General features: G+C 33.3%; 2 protein-coding genes across 6 annotated transcripts; both read right to left on the reverse strand.

Moving 5' to 3' along the window:
* Positions 1-949: 949 nt before the first annotated feature.
* On the reverse strand, positions 950-2,561 carry LOC142533552 (ras-related protein RABA1f-like). Its single transcript, XM_075640368.1, has 2 exons — positions 2,206-2,561; positions 950-1,532 (listed from the first exon to the last, which is right to left on the reverse strand). Exons 1-2 carry the CDS (start codon positions 2,424-2,426, stop codon positions 1,100-1,102), a joined length of 654 nt encoding a protein of 217 aa, XP_075496483.1. The 5' UTR covers positions 2,427-2,561; the 3' UTR covers positions 950-1,099.
* A 14,192-nt stretch (positions 2,562-16,753) lies between these two features.
* Positions 16,754-19,649, reverse strand: LOC142537977 (WUSCHEL-related homeobox 9-like). Of its 5 annotated transcripts, none has more exons than XM_075643432.1 (5): positions 19,322-19,649; positions 18,825-18,972; positions 17,937-18,707; positions 17,159-17,391; positions 16,754-17,056 (listed from the first exon to the last, which is right to left on the reverse strand). In XM_075643432.1, exons 2-5 carry the CDS (start codon positions 18,943-18,945, stop codon positions 17,051-17,053), a joined length of 1,131 nt encoding a protein of 376 aa, XP_075499547.1. In that variant the 5' UTR covers positions 18,946-18,972; positions 19,322-19,649; the 3' UTR covers positions 16,754-17,050. The 5 variants fall into 5 exon arrangements, with proteins under 5 accessions (XP_075499547.1, XP_075499545.1, XP_075499544.1 ...); XM_075643430.1 differs by having other exon boundaries at positions 18,825-19,096; XM_075643429.1 differs by having other exon boundaries at positions 18,825-19,130.
* Between the last annotated feature and the right edge of the window lie 2,750 nt (positions 19,650-22,399).

Consider the following 22,399-nt stretch of genomic DNA (forward strand, 5'->3'; position numbering starts at 1 on the left):
CAAGTAAAATATAAAAGTTTAACACACGAGTTGACACAAGATAAAATAATAAATATATTGGACAAACATTAACATTTTATGCATACAAAATTTTTAAAACTTTAATTAATGAGCCGTGTAGTTTTATTGTTTGGTCTCTACATAATTTGATTAAATCATCAATGAACACAATCATCATATTTAATCATGGTTTCAATGGGTCAATGTCCAATTTTTTTTAAATGTCCAATTCACATACTATTTAGGTGCAGACCTCAACAACATGGGATTTTTTTTTGGGCCCCTGTGATGGTCAGGCCCTGAGGCGATGGCCTCTCTCGCCTCGCAATAGGTACGGCTCTGTCTATATGCATGTAAACAACAAATTTTTGGATCAAACTCATGTTTGAAATTCCATGTGATATACAAAAACGAAAATACACAAAAGTCTCACTTGATTTTTTCATACAATTCATACCTAAAAACTATGGTGTGATGATGTGCGTGCCTTTGCGTATTTAACGCACGATTATTCGTTGACGATTGCGAAGAACGGCGACGATAACCTTGGCTTGATTCTCCTTGAAGTCTTTCGAATTTTCTTCAAAGTGCAGGGTTTGTGTCTAGTGTAAATTGTGGGAAAGTTTTGGGGAGAGAAGAAATCTGAAAGTGGCGTGTAAAGTGTAGGGTTATGGGGTCTAATTTATATTTTAAATTTTTGAAGTAAAATGGTCCAACAATTTTATTTATTTATTTATTAAAATATCAAAATTATTTTTCAAGAATCAAAATCAGCTTTTGACTAGCTTTTGATTAGAATTAAAATGAGCAGATCAAAAACTGGTTTTCTAAAATGAAAAGAAAGTCGTTTTTTTCACACATAAGTTTCGAGTGCTTGGTTTCTGGTCATCACCAAAGGACAGTATATGCATATTGGTTGGTCCTAAAGTTTTGATTTTACGACCGAAAATTTGTGGTTTATTGAATCCAAAGCACTACCAATTTTTAGAAGAATAATTAAAAATATCTTATGAAACGATACAGTGAAACTGCCATTTTGTGCTTTGCTGTAATATTGGTAAAAAGTTGAAGTTACATTCATGCCGTAAAGCTGGCTGCATCAACCAGAGCAGCACCCACTCTTCTTCACAGCTGACACATCATCTTTGGTTCCAAGATTTATAGTTTGGCCCTTGGGCAGAGCAGCGGGATCGTCCCCGATTTCAAGATCCTTCCGGCTTACAACATGATATATCTGTGTCAACACTTCCGTAAAGGCATTTTCTACATTCAAAGCTTCTAGGGCCGAAGTTTCCATAAAAAAGATCCTCTCCCTTTCAGCAAATGACTTAGAATCCTCTAGTGCAACGGCTCGTAGGTGACGCAGGTCTGCTTTGTTTCCAACCAGCATGATCACTATGTTCATATCCGTGTGGCCTCTAAGCTCTTTCAGCCATCTTTCCACATTTTCGAATGTAACATGTCGGGTGACATCGTACACAATTAAAGCCCCGACTGCTCCTCTGTAGTAGGCGCTTGTGATTGCTCGATACCTAAAGTCGAGTTTTATGGAATGTATCAACAAGAAACACAGTTCTATACAAGAGAGCTGTTTTGAGATGAAATGCATAAAAAAACAACTGCGTCCATGACAGGAAATTTCATGATTTTCGTATCGGCCTAAACATTTCCAGTCTTTGGAAACGGTAATTATTATCGTGTTGGGTTGTCAATCAATCACAAGAAAGCCTCATCTTTGATCAGAAAAAAGAGATGTGTTTCAATCTAAACATGGTAATTTCATTTATTTTGGTAACAAGAATGCAGATACATTTAAACATGAGTTTCGCATAATTCAACTCCCCCCTCTTGGTATACAGGGGTGCTGCTAATTTCATGGAAAAAAGATCCAAGAATGGAAGATTTCAATTTTAGAACTTAAGATCAACGAATTCAATCCAATCTATAGTGATGGATCATTTTCTTCTATAGTCAGTGAAATTTGCATTCGCCAAAAGCCAAATACACCAAGGATCACATTCATCATTCTTCTCCAGTAAAAATATAAACATCATTCAAACACCATTCTTTCATGCACATATCATCATACTTGTTTTCTTGCATGAAGCATGAGTGGCATTACAACCAACAACCACGATCGAGAGACTATTTTTTTTGAAGAAAAATGAATCGGAATTCTCCGGGGAAGAAGGATATGTAACGAACCTTTCTTGGCCGGCCGTGTCCCAAATTTGGGCCTTGATGACCTTGTCGTCGACTTGAATGGATCGCGTGGCGAACTCGACGCCGATGGTGGATTTGGAGCTCTGGCTAAATTCGTTCCGGGAGAAGCGAGACAACAGGTTCGTTTTCCCGACGCCGGAATCTCCTATCAACACCACCTTGAACAGGTAATCGTAATCGTCATCCGCTCTGTATGCTCCCATTTCTTGAGGCGTTTCCCTTCCCTATTTTACGATATCGAAAGATTTTCTGGTTATTTCTCGGAGAAAGTACTCCGTGTTGAGGTTATTGTTCTTGGGAATTCATGGCTGTTCGTTTTTCGTTACCTCAGCATTTTCAGGGACAGTGGTTGGTTCACCTCCAGACCCGTATATGAAATCCGGGCCAGGATTTGGTCTGGGCCGATTTAACTGATGATAAAAATGGTCCAGTCCAATTTCTATTTGGCTAGTAACTAACGGCATAGCTTGTGGAAACTAACTTTAAGTTTGCGGATTTTATCTTCGCTTTTTATTATTTTTTCTTGGTCTTCCTTTCTTAGAATGATACCAGTTTCTAACCCCAATGGTCTCACCCCCTAAATTGTTGTAGATGACTTAAGTTCGAGTCTCAATCTCCTGCCATGTACTAAAAAAGATAATCGTAAAGATTTGGAAGTAGATGAGAATGAGCTAAAACAAAAATGGCATTTTTCTAAAATAGATAAATCAGTTCTATGTTTTTTGTTTAATCATTGGATGCCCCCAATTTTATTAAAAATAATAAAAGATGCACATGCATTATATGTGTTATTATTATTTTAATTTGATCAAATAATACTAAATAATTAACATGAAATTATTTTCGATTTAGAAGAGTTATTCGATTTAAAAGAGAAATTTTGTTTAGATTTTTTCTATGTAAAATATGGAGTGACTTGAGAAGATTTTTAGTAAGGCGAGAATGGTAAATATGAAATTAAATATTTTGGTGTCATCTAAGGTAGATACTCTAAGGGTCTCACACTTAATATATACTAGTAAAATATGCACACCCCTATGATTAGCTTTTCCGGAAATTTCCAAACGAACATTCCGAGGCCGAATCCACTTTGTATTTAATCAAAAGAGTAAGCACCCAACTAATCAAAAATACCAAGAACAAAGATATGTTTCTAAAAATAATTTTTATGAAGATAGTTCACCACATCAAAGAATAACTGAAACTATGCACAAAGCTCATTTAAATTTTCATGTTCCTAAAAATATTTTATCCGTCCGGCCCGAGAAAACCTTTGCACACCTCCGTTACCTTTTGGGATTGCATGTGTTATTATTATTTTTAATTTGATCAAATAATATTAAACAATTAATACAAAATTATTTTCAATTTAGAAAAATTGTTCGATTTGAAAGAGAAGTTTTGTTTACATTTTTTTTATTTAAAATATGGAGTGAATTGAGGATGTTTTTAATGTGGTAAGAAGGATAATTATAAAATTAAATATTTTGGTGTCCTCTAAAGTATTTACTTTGAGAGTATCACACTTAATAGTATGGTATAGATGAAATCTTTACAAGCATACAACTTTGTCGTGCAAATTACTTGATTCTTAATATTTATTTCAGTCGGTCACATTTTATCTAATAAATCACGCTCCTTATAAATCTATTAATATTGGGGATTTTTATCATACTTGAAAATTGTTGTGAAAAAGTAAAAATTTATGGTAAAAAGTAAAAATCTCAAACTCTCAAAATTTACCAAACTACACACTTTATAATATTTTTCTCTCTACTCAATTGTGATTTTCTTCACAAATGAGAGATCTATTTATAGGAAATCTTTACAAATAATCCAAAAATAAAATACATCATTACCTACATCATCACACACTAATTTTCAATATTTACAACTCTTATCTTCAACATTCAAATATTCAACATTCAAATATTCAATACACACATTTTAAATATTATTTTCCAATACTCCCCCTTGTGATGATGATCATGCTACGATGATGTCTTCATTACGTGTTTTTGTACTGCCTCGTTAAAAACCTTACTTGGAAAAACCCATTGGGATAAAAACCATAGTAAGGGAAAAAGAGTGCAGTCACGTAAACTCTCCCTGATGTTGACATGAACAATTCTTCACAAATTTCGTAGATTGCGCATCCCAATATTATATATGTGCTTTCTGAATATTGACGTAGGAAGTGCCTTTGTGAAGAGATCTGATGAGTTTTCACTTGATTGAATGTGACGAACATCAATACATCTATTCTTCTCAAGCTCCTTGGTGAATGCGAAGAACTTAGGAGGAATATGTTTAGTTCTGTCGCTTTTTATGTATCCTTCTTTCATTTGAGCAACACATGCATCATTATCTTCATATAGTATCACAGGCTTCTCATCAGATGATAATCCGCATGAAATTTGGATATGTTGGGTCATTGATTTTAACCACACACATTTACGACTTGCTTCATGTAGTGCAATAATCTCGGCATGATTTGATGAAGTTGTTACGAGCGTTTGTTTCTGAGAACGCCAAGATATTGCAGTGCCTCCACGAGTAAATACATATCCAGTTTGGGAACGTGCCTTGTGTGGATCAGATAAGTATCCAGCATCAGCATAACCAATTATACTTGGATTAGCATCTTTTGAATACAAAAGTCCCAAGTCTGTCGTTCCTCGTAGATAACGGAATATATGTTTAATTCCGTTCCAGTGTCTCTTTGTTGGATATGTGCTAAATCTTGCCAACAGATTCACGGCAAAAGATATATCAGGCCTTGTACAATTTGTAAGGTACATAAGGGCACCGATGGCACTTAGATATGGTACTTCTGGACCAAGAATATCTTCATCATCTTCACATGGACGGAATGGATCCTTTTCTATGTTTAATGATCTAACAACCATTGGAGTACTTAAAGGATTTGCTTTATCCATATTAAAACGTTTAAGGATCTTTTCTGTATAATTTGTCTGGTGAACAAACATTCCACATTCTTTTTGTTCAATTTGTAAACCCAGACAATACTTGGTTTTTCCAAGATCCTTCATTTCAAATTCTTCCTTCAAGTATGACACAACTTCTTGAATTTCTTTATTCGTTCCAATGATGTTTAAATCATCAACATATACAGCAATAATTACGCATCCGGATGTTGTTTTCTTAATGAAAACACCAGGGCATATTGAATTATTTACATATCCCTTTTTCATCAAGTGATCACTTAGTCGATTATACCACATTCGACCTGATTGCTTTAACCCATATAATGATCTTTGTAATTTCACAGAATAACATTCCCTGGGTTTTGAACTTTGTGCTTCAGGCATCTTAAATCCTTCACGGATTTTCATATATATATTACTATCAAGTGATCCATATAAGTAAGCTGTAACAACATCCATAAGACGCATTTCTAAATTTTCAGATACCGCCAAGCTAATCAAATACCGAAACGTAATTGCATCCATCACAGGAGAATACGTTTCTTCATAATCAATTCCAGGCCTTTGAGAAAAACCTTGTGCAACAAGTCGAGCTTTATATCTTACTATTTCATTTTTCTCATTTCGCTTTCGAATAAAAACCCGTTTGTATCCAACAGGTTTTACACCTTCAGGTGTAAGGACTATAGGTCCAAAAACATTACGTTTATTTAGCGAATTTAATTCAATCTGGATGGCATCTTTCCATTTTATCCAATCCTGCCGATTTTTACATTCACCAAAAGATTTTGGTTCATGATCTTCGTTATCATTTATGATGTCGATTGCCACATTATAAGAAAATATATCATCAATTTCATCTATATCTTTTCGGTTCCATATTTTTCCAGTATTAATATAATTGATAGAGATTTCATGATTCTCGTCAGTTTGTGGTTCTGACAGAACATTTTCATCATCATGTGTTTCTTCAGGAACACCATTATCTATTTTGTGATCATCATGTGTTTCTTCAGAAACGTCATTCTTTATTTTGTGATCATCGTGTTTCTCTATGAATTTTCTTTTTCGAGGATTTTTATCCTTGGAACCGACTGGCCTTCCACGCTTCAGGCGTTTAATGACATCATGAGTATCTTCCATTTGTTTCTTTGGAATTTCAATTCGAGCAGGGGCATTTGCAGCATGTATATATGATTTAGTTACCCCTTTTGTGTCTGCAAATGCATCTGGTATTTGATTTGCTATTCTTTGCAAGTGTACAATTTGTTGTACATCTTTTTCACATTGTTTTGTTCTTGAATCCAGATGTAACAATGATGATACATACCATGTAATTTCCTTTTCGGTATGTTTCTGTTCTCCCCCTAACATTGGGAAGATTTTCTCATTAAAATGACAATCAGCAAAACGTGCTGTGAACACGTCGCCTGTCTGAGGTTCAAGATATCGAATGATTGATGGACTATCATAACCGATATAAATTCCAACCTTTCTTTGAGGTCCCATTTTCTTTCGTTGCGGTGGTGCAATAGGCACATACACCATACATCCAAAAATTCTCAGATGAGAAATGTCTGGTTCTTTACCAAATGCAAGCTGCAATGGGGAGTATTTATGATATGCACTTGGTCTGATGCGAATTAATGAAGCAGCGTGTAAAATTGCATGTTCCCATATAGAAATAGAGAGCTTTGTTTTCATAATCATTGGTATAGCAATCATTTGCAGACGTTTAATCAATGATTCAGCCAATCCATTCTGTGTATGTACATGAGCAACAGGATGCTCAACAATGATTCCCATAGACATACAATAATCATTGAAAGTTTGGGAAGTAAATTCACCAGCATTATCAAGTCTAATTTTCTTGATTGTATAATCGGGAAATTGATTCCTCAATTTTATTATTTGAGCAAGTAATCTTGCAAATGCAACATTTCGAGTTGATAATAAACATACATGTGACCATCTGCGGGAGGCATCAATCAATACCATAAAGTATCTGAATGGTCCACATGGTGGATAGATTGGTCCACAAATATCACCCTGAATACGTTCAAGAAACATTGGTGATTCAGTTTGGATTTTGACTGGTGATGGTCTTATAATAAGTTTTCCAAGAGAACATGCTTTACATTGAAACTTATTATTCTGAAAGATCTTCTGGTCTTTCAGTGGATGACCATGTGTATTTTCTATAATTCTTCGCATCATTGTTGAACCAGGATGTCCCAATCGATCATGCCAATTGTTTAATATCGAAGAATTATCAACTACCATGTTTGATTCAATGGGACTTATATGTGTATAATGCAATCCAGTAGGGAGCATTGGTAGTTTTTCAATCACATATTTCTTTCCTGATTTATATGTGATAAGACACATATATTTCTCATTTCCTTCATTCATTGTTTGAGTATCATACCTATGGGAATATATATCATTAAAACTCAACAAATTTCTTTTCGATTGTGGTGAATATAAAGCATCATTGATCAAAAATTTTGTACCATTAGGTAACAAAAATTGTGCTTTACCACATCCTTTAATCAAGTCTACAGGACCTGGTATTGTATTCACCGTTGTTTTTGTTGGTTTTAGTTCCAAGAAATATCTTTTATCTCGGAGGATAGTGTGCGTTGTACCACTATCGGGTATGCAAACTTCAGCTTTGCTCATAGCATTTTCCATATTTGAACTTCAAAAAAATATGCAATGAAATAAATTACTTGCAATATATATTTAAATATAACACAAATCATAATTATACAATAAAACATTATTCTATGAATACATGAAAAATAAATTATTGTACATTTATATTCTAACATTATATTGTTCATTTTCAGAGAAATCGTTGAGAAAATCTGCAGCATCAATATTGTTCATTTATATCCCACCAACATATTGATCATTTCCAGAGAAATCATTCATAAAATCACCAGCATCAAAATGAGTTGAATCACTAAAACGGTCACTGCGTTCAGTGAAGTTGGTCTCTTTTTTTTTCCCCTTTAATGATTCTTTATAAAGTTTACAAAGGTGCTCAGGGGCTCGAAAAACTTTGGACCAATGTCCTGGAGTACCACATCTGTAACAAGAACTTTCATATCTTTTTGAGTGCTTCTCATTAACACTTGTATTCTCATGATGCCTTTTCTGTGGATGGTTTGGGACGTTCTTTTGAGATGAGTTATAAAAATAACTATCTCGATTATTTTCAAAACCACGGCCTTGACCACGACCACGGCCAATTCCACGTCCACGTCCACGTCCACGACCTCGACCTCGACCAAAACCTTGTCTTTGAATTTGATTTTGGTTTCCAGGTTTAAATTCATTTTTACTTACAGCATTTACTTCTGGAAATGCTGTTGATCCAGTGGGTCGGGACTGATGATTTCTCATTAATAGCTCGTTGTTTTTTTCCGCCACAAGAAGACAGGCGATGAGTTCAGAATATCTCGCGAATCCACGTACTCTATATTGTTGCTGTAGGAGTAATATTTGATGCATGAAACGTGGAAAATGTTTTTTCAAGCATCTCAGATTCTGTGACCTCATGTCCACAAAATTTTAATTGCGAGATTATTCTATACATCGCCGAATTGTAATCACTGACTTTTTTAAAATCTTGGAATCTCAATGTATTCCATTCATCCCGGGCGGTCGGAAGTATAACTTCTCTTATATGTTCGAATCTTTCTTTTAATCCCTTCCACAAAGCCATGTGATTTTTTTCAGTCAGATATTCACATTTCAATCCATCGTCGAGATGTCGACGCAAAAATATCATCGCTCTTGCCTTTTCTTGTGACGTGCATATGCCATTTTCTTTAATGGTATCGCTTAGACCCAATGAATCAAGATGCATTTCTACATCTAGAGTCCATGTCATATAATTCTTTCCCGTTATGTCGAGCGCAACAAATTCGAGCTTTGTTAAATTTGACATGGTGGTACTAAAAAAATTTACGATGCATTTTATTAGTTAATAATTATTGCAATACAAAGTAACGGATAAACAACAAGTACAAGTATTTGTAAAAATAAAGAAAACGCACGAGGAAGATATTCTCCGATAAATACAAGACTCGTGAGTATGACAACCAAAATAATTAAAAATATCCTTGAGAAAGCCATCTTCTTTTTTCTTCGAAAAATTTGATGATGAATAATTTTTAGAGAAGAAGAAAAAGTTGGAGTGATGGAATGTGTTTGTGAGATCATATTTATAGGGCAAAAACTAGTCGTTTTTTACCATTTATGACCGTTGGGGTACAAAAAAAATAAAGGTATGTATTTGTATAATTTTATGGTAATAATATGATATATATAATATTAGACATGTTTAAATAATTATGTATATCATATCATAATATTATAATGAGTGTCATAATTTATTTTGTTTAAAAACCTTATAGGCTTTTATACTTGTCGTATCCCTTACCGGGAGTGTGGGATGTCGTCTTAACATCCTCCCAGGATTTATAACAAGTTTATGAAAAATTTATTTTTATTATTTCTAATAATAACATTATATTGTATATTAAATAAATACACAATAAATAAATAACAGTAAAATAAATATAATTATTTTTTGTTACCTTTTTCTTCTGTTTGGAGCTTGGAAAAGTATGTAGGACTTTTAGAGCTTCGTGCTGATAACGTGTTGTGAAAAAGTAAAAATTTATGGTAAAAAGTAAAAATCATAAAGTCTCAAAATTTACCAAACTACACACTTTATAATATTTTTCTCTCTACTCAATTGTGATTTTCTTCACAAATGAGAGATCTATTTATAGGAAATCTTTAAAAATAATCCAAAAATAAAATATATCATTACCTACATCATCACAGACTAATTTTCAATATTTACAACTCTTATTTTTCAACATTCAAATATTCAACATTCAAATATTCAATACACACATTTTAAATATTATTTTCCAATAAAAATATCATTATTTTAAAAACAAAAATTATAGTAATTTCAAATGCTGACAAAATAAATATATCTTCCCGTGCCTAATTATTTGATGATGACGTACGTACAAACAAACAAGCACAAGATAACACGAAAACACAAGTCATATCCCAGAATTTTTCTTTGCTTTGGGAAGTTGTCTCATTCAATCATTCATCGGGAAAACCAAAGCCCTCATTTCTCTCACCTTGAAAATATTCGAACGACATTCATGCAAACCCAATCTCTCTCACACTGCACGTACTGTCATTTCGTAGCAGTTATAAAATATATTTGTTTAATGTCATTTGGGATGATTGCTATCAATGTGATGTTTCATGCACAATCCTGTAAACACTATATATATATATATATATATATATATATATATATATAAAAGATAAGATAATTCAAAAAGTGACCACCTTTAGGTACAATATAACTGTATTAATTGGATCAAAACGAAGTTGCCGATAAATGGACAAATATAACCCAATCTTTAAGTAGGTTACGTTGCTTGGAATTTTAGGAAATATATATTTCTATGAAAATATAACTTTGGAAGCTGGACGATTATAATGGGATTAAATCTAAATTGTTATATCTTTCCGAAAACATTTACATGTTGAGATATAAGAGAAATACACGCGGTCACATCGCAGCGGAATGTCATAAGTAATATCAACAATGAATAAGACTGACACTAATATTTATAGTGAATCACCCCAAAATTGGGCTACATCCACTCTAAATCTTTCAAGGAGACCACTTCTTTATTAATAACTAAGAAGACAAAAGAATCGAGAATACAAAATATTTAACTCACAATACTGTAATTTTAAAACTAGTTCTCTCTGCCAATCTTATTCTTTCCAAAGATAAACACTTCTTTAGAAATCTAAGTCTAAATCATTTATCTGACTTCTACATTATGATTGTAGATGAGATGATTTTGTGTTTTTATCTGGATGTTGAAATAAAAAATGAATGAATATTTATAGATAAAATTTAGAGGAAAAAACAAAAAAAAACATTATTACTTACATAATTAAACAAACTATTTTTAACTAACACAACACATGTTAATTATCTGTCATTATTTAGAATTATAAAATGAATATTCCTTTTGAAATTGAAATGGAAAATAGTAAAATGGCTAGATGAGACAAATAATAGGATTTTTGGCAGCTGGACCACTATTCGAATCACCAGTTTGCACGTAATCGTTCTGCACCACTCAACCCTGCCCAGATTTTGACCCGTCAACTTAAGCGCACGCTTTTCTTTTAACTATTCAAAAAGTATAATCATATTTATGCTTCTCAAACAATTATATATGTATTTTAAATATTCCGATTTTTTAAAAAAAACCAAAAGTAGGAATAAAAAAATCTGGATATTAATGATGAATTAAATAAATAAAGCACCAAAATTAAACCACACCAAACTGAATTTTTAATCATTTTGACGTCATGTTAAATTAGCAAGTTATCCTACATGGCAGAATAGGGCTATATTGATATAGTAAAATATAATTAAATTTTTTAATCATCGTGCTGTTTTCCTATCTTTGACCCAATAGAAATACAAAGATTTGTGGTTGTCTGGCTCCAGCATTTTTGAAATTAGCTTGGAACATAATCAAATATTATTGTAAGCCATGCATGTATATTTCACACAGTATATATACAAATATATAATTTTGATATGTTGCTCGACCAATGAGCTTATCAATGAATTATCAATCATATATTGAATGTACAATTTAAAAATATTTAATCACATTGGTGAGCACATAAATTAACACAGTAAGTTGACAACATAAATAAATATTTGTATTTATTTATCGATATATATATATATATATATATCGATAACTTATAATTTAGCTACTTATCATCTATATAAATTTTAGAATTAATGTATTGTTAACGTGCCGGGTTATTTATGACTTGTTAAAGGTAAATAAACATTTATTGTTGCCATTTCTTTTTTATTTCTATGTGGTTTGTTTCCAAATGAAATTATTGTTTCCATATATTGTAGGATTTTATTTTTATTAATAAACTCTAAGGCAAATGAAAATTATAAATAATCAAAGATAGATGTTGGGATTGATGGATAAATCACTAGTAGAAAAATCGCTTTTTACTTCGCGTATTCAATGAAGTAATAAGGTAGTTAATTGCCGAAGTATATGGACGTGAAGTAATAGATGTACCTTTTACTTCGCATAATAACAGAAGTTGTATGATTGAAAATACTGAAGTCTTTGGCCGGTTTTCGAAGGAAAACCGGTCCAGAATTATATATTTACTTCGCTAAATAATAATTAAGACGAAGTTATATATAATATATTACTTCATTATTTACAATAATCGACGAAGTAATTCATCTGAAAGACCTCGTAGTTATGTATTTTGATGAGGTAATAGACACAAACAACTTCACAATTTATCCTATTTGTGGAAGTAAATATAATCTATAACTTCAGCATTTATCCTATTTGTTGAAGTATTTTATATTATGTTACTTCACAATTTACATTTAGTGACGAAGTAAGTGGTTCGAAAGACTTCAGTAATTTGTATTTTGATGAAGTAATTGCGCAAAACAACTTCGCTTTAACAGAACAATGTTGAAGTAAATTAATTCTATCACTTCGTCTGATTTCTTATTGACGAAGTATTTAATATTATGTAACTTCACAATTTGCAAATAACAACGAAGTAATTTACCTATTACACTTCATTTTTTTTTTATTTTGATGAAGTAATTGTTAAAAAAAGACTTCACAATATATGACTTAATACACTAATATAATTAAACTCATAAATTATCCATCTAAAAATTATTGATATCCACGAATCCACAATTACATATTCATCAATCCACAAGTAACCCAAAAAATGTATCCACAAAACCAAAAGTATATCCAAAAATCCACAATGACAAACAAAATATTTGTCCCAACATACACCATCCATCTAAGCACCTACATAGAAGTAAACAAATTCACTCCATTCACTTCTAACCTCGTCATATTGACATTGGGTGTAATATTGGTTCTTGATGCATCCTGCAAACTGAAATTTGAAACATAAAAAACGTAAGGCTGGATGATTAAAACATAAAAAACGTAAGGCTGGATGAGCCGCCAAGCTAGCTAGGAAAATTAAAACTTAATCTTGGAACACAAATATAATTAACCCATGCTTAAAAACAATTATAAGAATTTCCCATGTACAACATATTTTTTTTTCGAAGAACAAGCTGTCACAAAAAAGTAAAACCATATTAATTTGAGGATTAACGTAAAAGAATTAATATATGAGACAATTTTGATATGATTAACATGATGCATTTATCAATAAACGCAGACAACAAGAGTCTCGAGGTCAATCCGATATGAGGGAACCAATAAGGACAGATATAGACCAAAAAAATAGGAAAAGACAAAACCAGATCACTTAAACTCCAACAAAATCTGAAGCCACCCAAATTCTTGTTTCAAGAAGCGAAATCAACTTAAAAGTAAGAATAGATTGAATTTGTGCCACTTGGAAATGATACAAGAATCTTGAAAAAAAAGACAACATTTACAGTCCAGAATCATACTCCCGTATATGATTTCTGGGCTTCAAATTTCTTGATAAAACCAACAACCCACCAAATAAAACAAATGAAAAGAAAGTATTTTAACCAAAACATATATCAGCAATAAACAGAATAAACACAAAAGCTTAAGATTACAACACAGAAGATATTAAAATCAGGAACAAAATTTCCTTTTTTATCAATAAGATAAAATATATCACAATGACAACAATTCATCTCAAGCAATTATCTCAACAATAAAATATATCCCAATGACAACACATTATCTCAACAATAAAATATATCCCAATGGCAACACATTATCTCAACAACAACACATTATCTCAACAATAAAATATATCCCAATTGCAACACATTATCTCAATAATAAAATATATCTTAATGACAACAATTCATCTCAATCAATCAACAAATTTATCCCAAGAAGAAACTCACCATCTTCTCCAACTGTGGATCATCGCAATCGACTATCTTTTTCATGTACCTCATCACACAATATCCACACTCAACCGAACCACTTTGTTTCAGATTACCCTATAATGGAATTGAAAAGTTAATGCAACAATCACAATCTAATTAATAACCACTACCAATTCATGTATTCATAAATAAGTACGATACATACCATCAATATTTTAAAACCTGGCCCTTTAGAAATACCCTTGGAGGCATTGTACATCTTCACCCCACTACATTTTAAAAAATAAGAAGTTATTTTTTTGCATATTTATAAGTTAATGTATTCAAAATCAACATAAGCTACTACTTACTTTGTCACAATAGTTTTCCATGTATCATCTCGGTTCATGTTAGACGTTGAATCCAATAAATATCATATTCTTATCTTCGTTGACGATTGTCAAGATCCAATGGTACCTGAAAAAATGAAATTACAGCATTGACTACCATGAAGTAAAAATCTATAAATAACTAAATTCTTACCCAATGTTGTATGGGATGAGGCAGATGCTATCTCTACACACTGCTTCCAACTGATCAGCAATATGTTGTGATAAGCCACGGCCATCTGTGCCAATCGGGCATGTAGGTATATTACCGGGATCCACAAACGAAAAATAATCAGCCTTGTCTTTTTTCTTCAAATCATTTTCAATTTAATTTGTTGAGCGCAAAAAAAAACGAAAGAAGACTACCTATTGACTAACAAACGAAAGAAGACTACACAGATGTATATAAGCTAGAAAAACAAAAAAATTCGACGGAGACAATGACTAACAAACACCGTCATGTCCAGCCCTCAACACACAGTGCATATAAGTTAGAAAAACCGAAAATTAGACAATGCCTAACAAGAAGGGGACAACAAATATTTTAGACAATGCCGAACATTAAGAACCCAGAGACGGACAACCAAGGCCTTAGAAAACAACACGCACCTCCAAAGAAATGGTGTGTATCTCAACCACCAACCTCATCAGAAACTATTGAGTCATACAGAAAGGGACTTCTCAACTAGTAGCTCTTGATAATACAAGACAATAGACTACTGAGTCTTTGAACACAACAATATATCAATTACAGTATCGAAAGACCTACCAATCGCTTGCATTAATTCTGTCAACACGTGAGCCGCATAGAATACACTTGACTTATAAACTCTTAACACCATGTATTTCAAACTTCTGATAAGGTTGGTGGTGGCCATTTTCAATAAATAACTCAACAGAGGTACGACAACAAAAAATTAACCAATTATCATTCCAATCAATACCATACCTCGGGAAACTGGTGCCGGACTAACTCAGTGCTTTGAACGGTGGTGGTGGTGGTGTTTTGCTTCCATCTCGGTGAGTGGAATGGCGGTGGTGTTGGTGGTTCGAAGCCCACGACGATGAGTGGAACGGCGTGGTGTTAGGGTTAATTTTGAAAGAAAATGTGGATGGATATAATGAGCTTGTCTGTGAAGGAAATATGATATAATCGATATTATTCAGCGACGGTTTCTAAAAATCCGTCGCTACTAGCGACGGTTTTAGACAAGTCCGTCGCTAATAGCGACGGTTTTTTATAACACCGTCGCTGACTAAATCGGCGACGGTTTAAAACCACCCGTGACTGGAAATGTGATTACATGCGAAAATTGAAGTGTGAGGGCAGTGTCTCTTGCGCATATGCGCGACACCGATGTGCGCATATGCGCGAGGTAGGCAGAGGGCGAGCGCGCTCTGTCGCGCGCATATGCGCGGTTCATCTTATTACTTCAGCATGAACTTATTTTTCTTATTTTTTTACTTCGTCAACATTGATATGCCGAAGTAAAATATAATAAAAAAATATAGTGAAGCCCGTGTTTTTAAATATCCGAAGTAAAATATATTATTTTACTTCGCTTGTGTTATTACTGAAGTTATTGGTAATGTATTACTTCGTAATTTATTATTGCCGAAGTAAAGCCTGTCGAAGTAAAATCCGATTTTTCTACTAGTGAATATTAAATGCCGCAGGAGAGCAAGCACAATAATTGGTGATTTTAATTCGAAGATATCAAATGATCAAGCCAATGCTATTGTTGTTTTGCCATGAAGTGTTGAAGACGTGCAGACACAACACCTCATCTCGGTGCTGATTAGTGTGTTGTTCATCAAACATAATTTTGGTTTCACAAACTTTGCATATGTAGTTTTGCTTATTTGGTTTGATATGTACTTTGAATGTACTTTGCTCTCCCACTTCCTTAAGAAAGTTAAATTTTTTTATTAACTAGTATTGATTTTGTAAACTGACAAACTTTTTTAGTGCATCTTTTGTTTGAGATAACGCACATGTGTGTATGCTTGTGCAAGATTCATTATGTCTTATTTTATTCATCAAAGTTTAATGGTATGATAAATTACATTATTTCGTTGCACATTAACATATTACAGCACCGGACACAACACCTGTATCTGTTTCACATAATCTTCATCTATTTAGTACTTTTATGTCAAACAACTCTTCGAGATGATAAATGAGAAAATGAATAAAACAAGGTACTTATAAAGAAGGCTAGCTCCTGCACAGCACTACAAATATAATTTGAAACGAAATGTAAGTACAAATAGATAAGTCGACTACACATATTGATCATCGATCATAAGATCATCCCATGTGACAGATAATGACACAGTCATGCTAATCAAACATACCGATAATATTAAGGTAGATATTATGGAGATGTAAAATCTTTGATTAACACCAAAACAAACAACTGAAGGTCACAAAAAATTAGATATAGAGCAATGCAGATAATGCTTCTTCTTCTGATCTTCTCCAGCTTCAGCAATTCTCCAAATTAAATCTGTATAATAATGAGCAAGAAACCAATCACAGCACATCCCTATAAAAATATAAGTAATAAAATAAAATAAAATAGAAGGATTGACATTATTATTATTGATACCAAATGAATGTTCCTGTTTTCATCAGGCGTGAACGCGCGAAGCAGATGGTAAAAATCTCCATGGTGGAGGGGCTGCACAGTAACTCCCCACTCGTTAGTGATCACTGGCTGCCCCGATAACTGTACAAGCACTGCATCGTTGCCAAATGCCTCTCTCACGTTGAACGGCCCCGATCCCACTTCCAAGCACACATCGTTGACGAAAACGGTCGATTTTGTTTGGACCATTTCTTCTGCACCATAGATCAGATGAAGTCAACACCATCGAGTCGACTGTATGTTCTAAACTCGTTAAAACTTTTACATATTTTAGAAACGAAATTTTTTTATTTAAATCGTTGTATGCTCTGATATTTAGCGATGTACTTAAGTGAGTTATATAGAGAGTAGGACGAGAGATTGGTTAAGTCAAACCATGCAGGCACATGAGGGACAGTGAGCAAGAATTAGGCGCCAAAGACAAATGTATCCTTGTCTCTTACCAATATATGACTTAAATGTCCATCAAGACAAAACGTATGAAATCCCAAAAAGAGAGACGATACAGTGAACAATATCATCACTCACTAATTACACAGGTGACTTTACTCAGACATGCGGAAATATAGATCAGAATATCGGTAGGCCGCCCTGTTCATTCTCATTCAAGAAAATTTGGAAGAGATTCGACTGTACGGGTAGTCAAGTAACAAACCCTACGGTTGATTAATAATTCTTCATCATAAAACTGAATAAAATTTAAAATCCATGAGAAAAAACAAGTGATGCAGATATATACCTTGAAGAATGCGATCGGCGGGGGATGTAATACTGAATGATGGAGTACAAATGGCGGGAACAGTACTATCTGGTGCCGTAACTATGGTGGGATTAATCTCCTGTTGCAGTCTAATCTTGTCATCCTCAGCCTTCTTTAAGACGGAGTTATTCATCAGCATGAGTTCACTAAGCTGGAAACTTGGGCAACTTCCAATACCCTGATCTATCACGGTGGATAAATCTGGGAAGCAAAACCCTTGTGTTAAACCAGGAGCAGCAGTCGATCCTCCATTGTTTTGATGCACAGGAAAGAAGAAGTGGTCGCCCAAGAGCTCTCTAGGAGCTTGTAGAAAAGACTGGTTCACTAAAGCAGTTGAAGAACTAAGCAAATCGATCACAGGAGTAGAGCCGACAGAAAGAGCCTTTTCTGCTGATCTGTCCGGAGAAGTTTTATCTGAAGAAGATGATGAAGAAGCTGGAACCGTGACAGCGGTGGTGATAACGTCGGAGATGGGAGGCGAAGGGATGGTGGTTTGAGGCTGTGATTTGGTGATGTTACTGAGTTGGCGTTGCTTGTGTTTGCTTCTTGATTTCCTGTTCTGGAACCAGTAAAAAACATTGGCATCTCCAACTTGGCCATATTCTTGCAACTGTGCCCTAATCTTCCTTATCTCATCCCTTGGAGGATTCACCATCCCTGAATTGAATATCGCTTCAAGTATGCGAATCTGTTCTGGTCTAGGGTTCCATCGTGGTTTTGGCTCAACAGTTCTTTCTTCACATTCGGGAACTAATAGATAAAAAACCCATTATCATTAATGTCAAAAACATTAACGCCATGCTAGATATCACTGAGAAAACCATTTAACTAGTGAAAATAAATACCCATAACATGAAATACATGTACCTGCTGTATATGGGGTTCTGTGGTAACCAGCAGTCAAGTGATGCTGCTGCCATTGGAGATGAGTTGTGTTGCAGGGTTTTGACTTAAACATGCTAGGCCAATGTCTGTTTGATGATGCCATTATTGGGGTTTCGATGCTACCTTAAAGCTCTAAATAAAGTTGAAGAAATTTTGAAGCAGCCAACCCGAAGAGAAAAACAAATCACCTAGTTCTTGCTGGTCTTTCACTGACTGAATCTTCTCTTTATAGCCCTTTTTCACATTACCTACTCCTGTTTTTAGTTCATCAGCAATAAATAGTCAGTCCTATATATAAAAATAAAATAATTAAACCGTAACAGTAGTTAATTTATGGTGAATTAAGGTTCATTATCAAGAGAAAGTGATGGGATGGAATAAAAAAAGGTAAAACCAAGGACAAGAATCGCCTGCAAAATCGAAAACCAAAACAGAAAGCGAATTGAATATAAAGCGAGGAAGATAGTACAAGCCCATACCCTTCCTCACAAATATTAGAATACTTGTTTGTTAAGCATAGTACAAGAAAATTCCCACGGACTTGAAGCAAAGAGAACATCGATAGAAACATATGCCGGGGCTTATATTAGAATCTTCATCAGAGTCGACAGATGGAGCCCTTAATGCACGAGGGTGGTGGGATGGTGCCACAGAACTGATCTGCACACACTCACACACTCTCTCAAAGAAGATTATTTTTTTTTTAAAATAAATATTGATATTGATTTATTGTTTATTAAGAGCTTGTGAGGAGGGTTTTTGTTCACCAGAACAGGAGTATTAATGGTGGAGGAGAAGAAATCAGAATCGGAAATGGATGGAGGACAATACGGGATTACGTATATATATTATCTATCATATAAATATAAATAAATAATATAAATAAAAAAGTAGATTATTGTAATTTGAAGAGGTTGTTGCAGGAATTAAATAAAAGAGTATTTGAAAGTCAAGAAAGGTGACATAGGGGTTTGGGAAGTAAGTGCTGTATGGATTTGCTGTCGTCAACACTTTCTGAGGTTTTCTTTTATTTATTTATCATTCTTTTATTTATTGAACCATATATTTTCACCCACACAACGAATCCAAACATTTAAAATTATCAATAATATAATGCATATTTTTTCAATATTATATTATATGTAAAGAAATATCAAATTTTCGATACACTTGTACCGAAAAATATCAAATTTTCTGAAAAATTCGATACGATGTGATAATGATACTGGAATTTTTAATATGATAACAATATAAATTTTGAAAATTTTGGTATGTATCAAAATATCGAACAATAAATATAGAAACTAAAAATTATTTAATATTTTTAATTAATAAAGTAATGAATTTAAAAAATATAAAGTTTTTTCGATATAAAATGACATATACCGATATGATATCGAAATCTCGATATATCGTAAAATTTCGATGTAATCGATTCAGTTATACGTACTAATTCGATATACCAAAAATTTCATTCTGATATAAATATATATTTTATATACATTAATTTTTTTATATAATATGTGGTATATGATTTTCAGTATAGTATATAATACCACCCTAATTACGTGTCTTAGATATCTCTTCTTAAATCGTCCTATCTTGACTGTACGTATATGTAAAACCTGTATCTATCTGTTAGTGAGCAGACAATGATGTAATGATATAATACGTTGCATCCATTTAGTGCATAGAATAGATACATGTATAATTTGACATTTTTTAATGTACTTAATTCTTTCTATAGCTGAATGATAAATGGTCGATTTAATTTTCGAAAAATATAGAAAAAAATAATTTTTTTTGGTCAGAATAGAAAAGACATGTATCGATACCACTTTTGATGGTCATCAATTTATGACTTTTGACAAGTGATTTTTAGTGAAGAAAACAGTTTAGCCAATTTATGACTTTTGACAAGTGATTATGTAAAGTTACATTTAGACTAGGTCTATTATGAGACGGTCTTACGAAACTTTATCTGTGAGACGGGTCAATCCTATCGATATTCATAATAAAATTAATACTCTTAGCATAAAAAGTAATACTTTATCATGGATGACCCAAATAAGAGATCTGTCTCACAAAATACGACTCGTGAGACCGTCTCATACAAGTTTTTGTCGTTACGTTTATGCTACACTAGATGGATATGGATACTTGAATTATTTAATAATTAATAATACTAATAATAATCTCAAATAAACATTATGTGGGATTAATGTATCTTTTGGATATAATCAACCATATATCTGAACATGTATTTTCTTCGAAACACAGAACGTATGAGCATGATCTTGCAATTAATTAGCTTTTAATTAAGTTAATTTCCTCACGTTCATTTTCGATATTAATCGTTGGTTTTCTTTTCCAGACGATGAATATATTAATGGCACCGTTTGACTCCATGGAAAGTGCATTGTTTGGCGTCAGGCGAAGTTTGAAGGTCGTAAATATTCCTCGGCAAGAAAGAGGTGCCCCGATTGGTTTGATTTCCCCAATCTTTTTTTATTTTTTCTTCCTCTCTATTATCATCTCAATGCGTGCTAAACGCGACTCCCAATACATTTTAAAAACGATCGAGGAGAGTAATTGCTTGGTCTATGTTTTGTCCGTCCGATCCCGACAACAAGATTTGCTTCATGTTACGAAATTTCAAGACTTGGTAAAAATTAATTGTTTTTTTTTGTGTGTGTGATTTATTGGAGTAAATTTGGAGTCAAAAAGGTTAATATTCTGCAGTGGTGATGGACAATGAAGTATCATGGAAGAGGGACAAAACGCACAATCCCATCAAACGTCTCTCAGTTCTGAGTAGACCCATGATCAAATGCTGGACATGGTAGTAGTTAAACTCCCACTCCTATTTCATATATCATCCATTCAAAGAATTATTAATTTTAATCCCGGTTGAGACTGATCCGTCCTGATTGAACTGGAGTTCATCAATGGTGGCGGGATTTTCAAGAAAGGAGAAAAAAGGATTCTTTTTACTTTTGGGGATATTTATTGAATAATTTCTACTATTATGTCACGTTGGCCTTCTTTCATGGCGTTTGCTTCTTCCTTTCCTTCCCCATTCTTGTCTGCAACATAAATGGTAGTCTTGGGTTTGGATCAATTTCATTTATCCTTACGCACCCATTCCCTCCCACTTTTTTACACCTAGCTATTTCTTGGTTGATTAACGTAGACTAGTGTAGACATTTGGCAAGCTGCGTGTAGGCCTATTTAAACATTTGTATTGCGCCAGGAATATAAAGAAAGACCAGCTCCAATTAATTATTTACATGATATATATATATATATATACACACACACACACATATTTTACTTTTACGTTTTATTACATCAACTTTAATAAAATATTCAAAGTTATAAAATGTATACTATACATACAATATAAGAGATGAACACTAAATTTATGACAATTGCCTGGTGATATGATCAACCATTTTTATATTTCCTAACGTACTTACTGTTATATAATCCGCGTTTTTGAGAGGGTATCTAAGTTGGTAGAGTATGTGAGCGCTTGACTAATGATTAGGAGTTTG

This window comes from Primulina tabacum, chromosome 2, assembly GCF_025594145.1.
Source record: "Primulina tabacum isolate GXHZ01 chromosome 2, ASM2559414v2, whole genome shotgun sequence".
In the NCBI taxonomy this organism is placed as follows: domain Eukaryota; kingdom Viridiplantae; phylum Streptophyta; class Magnoliopsida; order Lamiales; family Gesneriaceae; genus Primulina; species Primulina tabacum.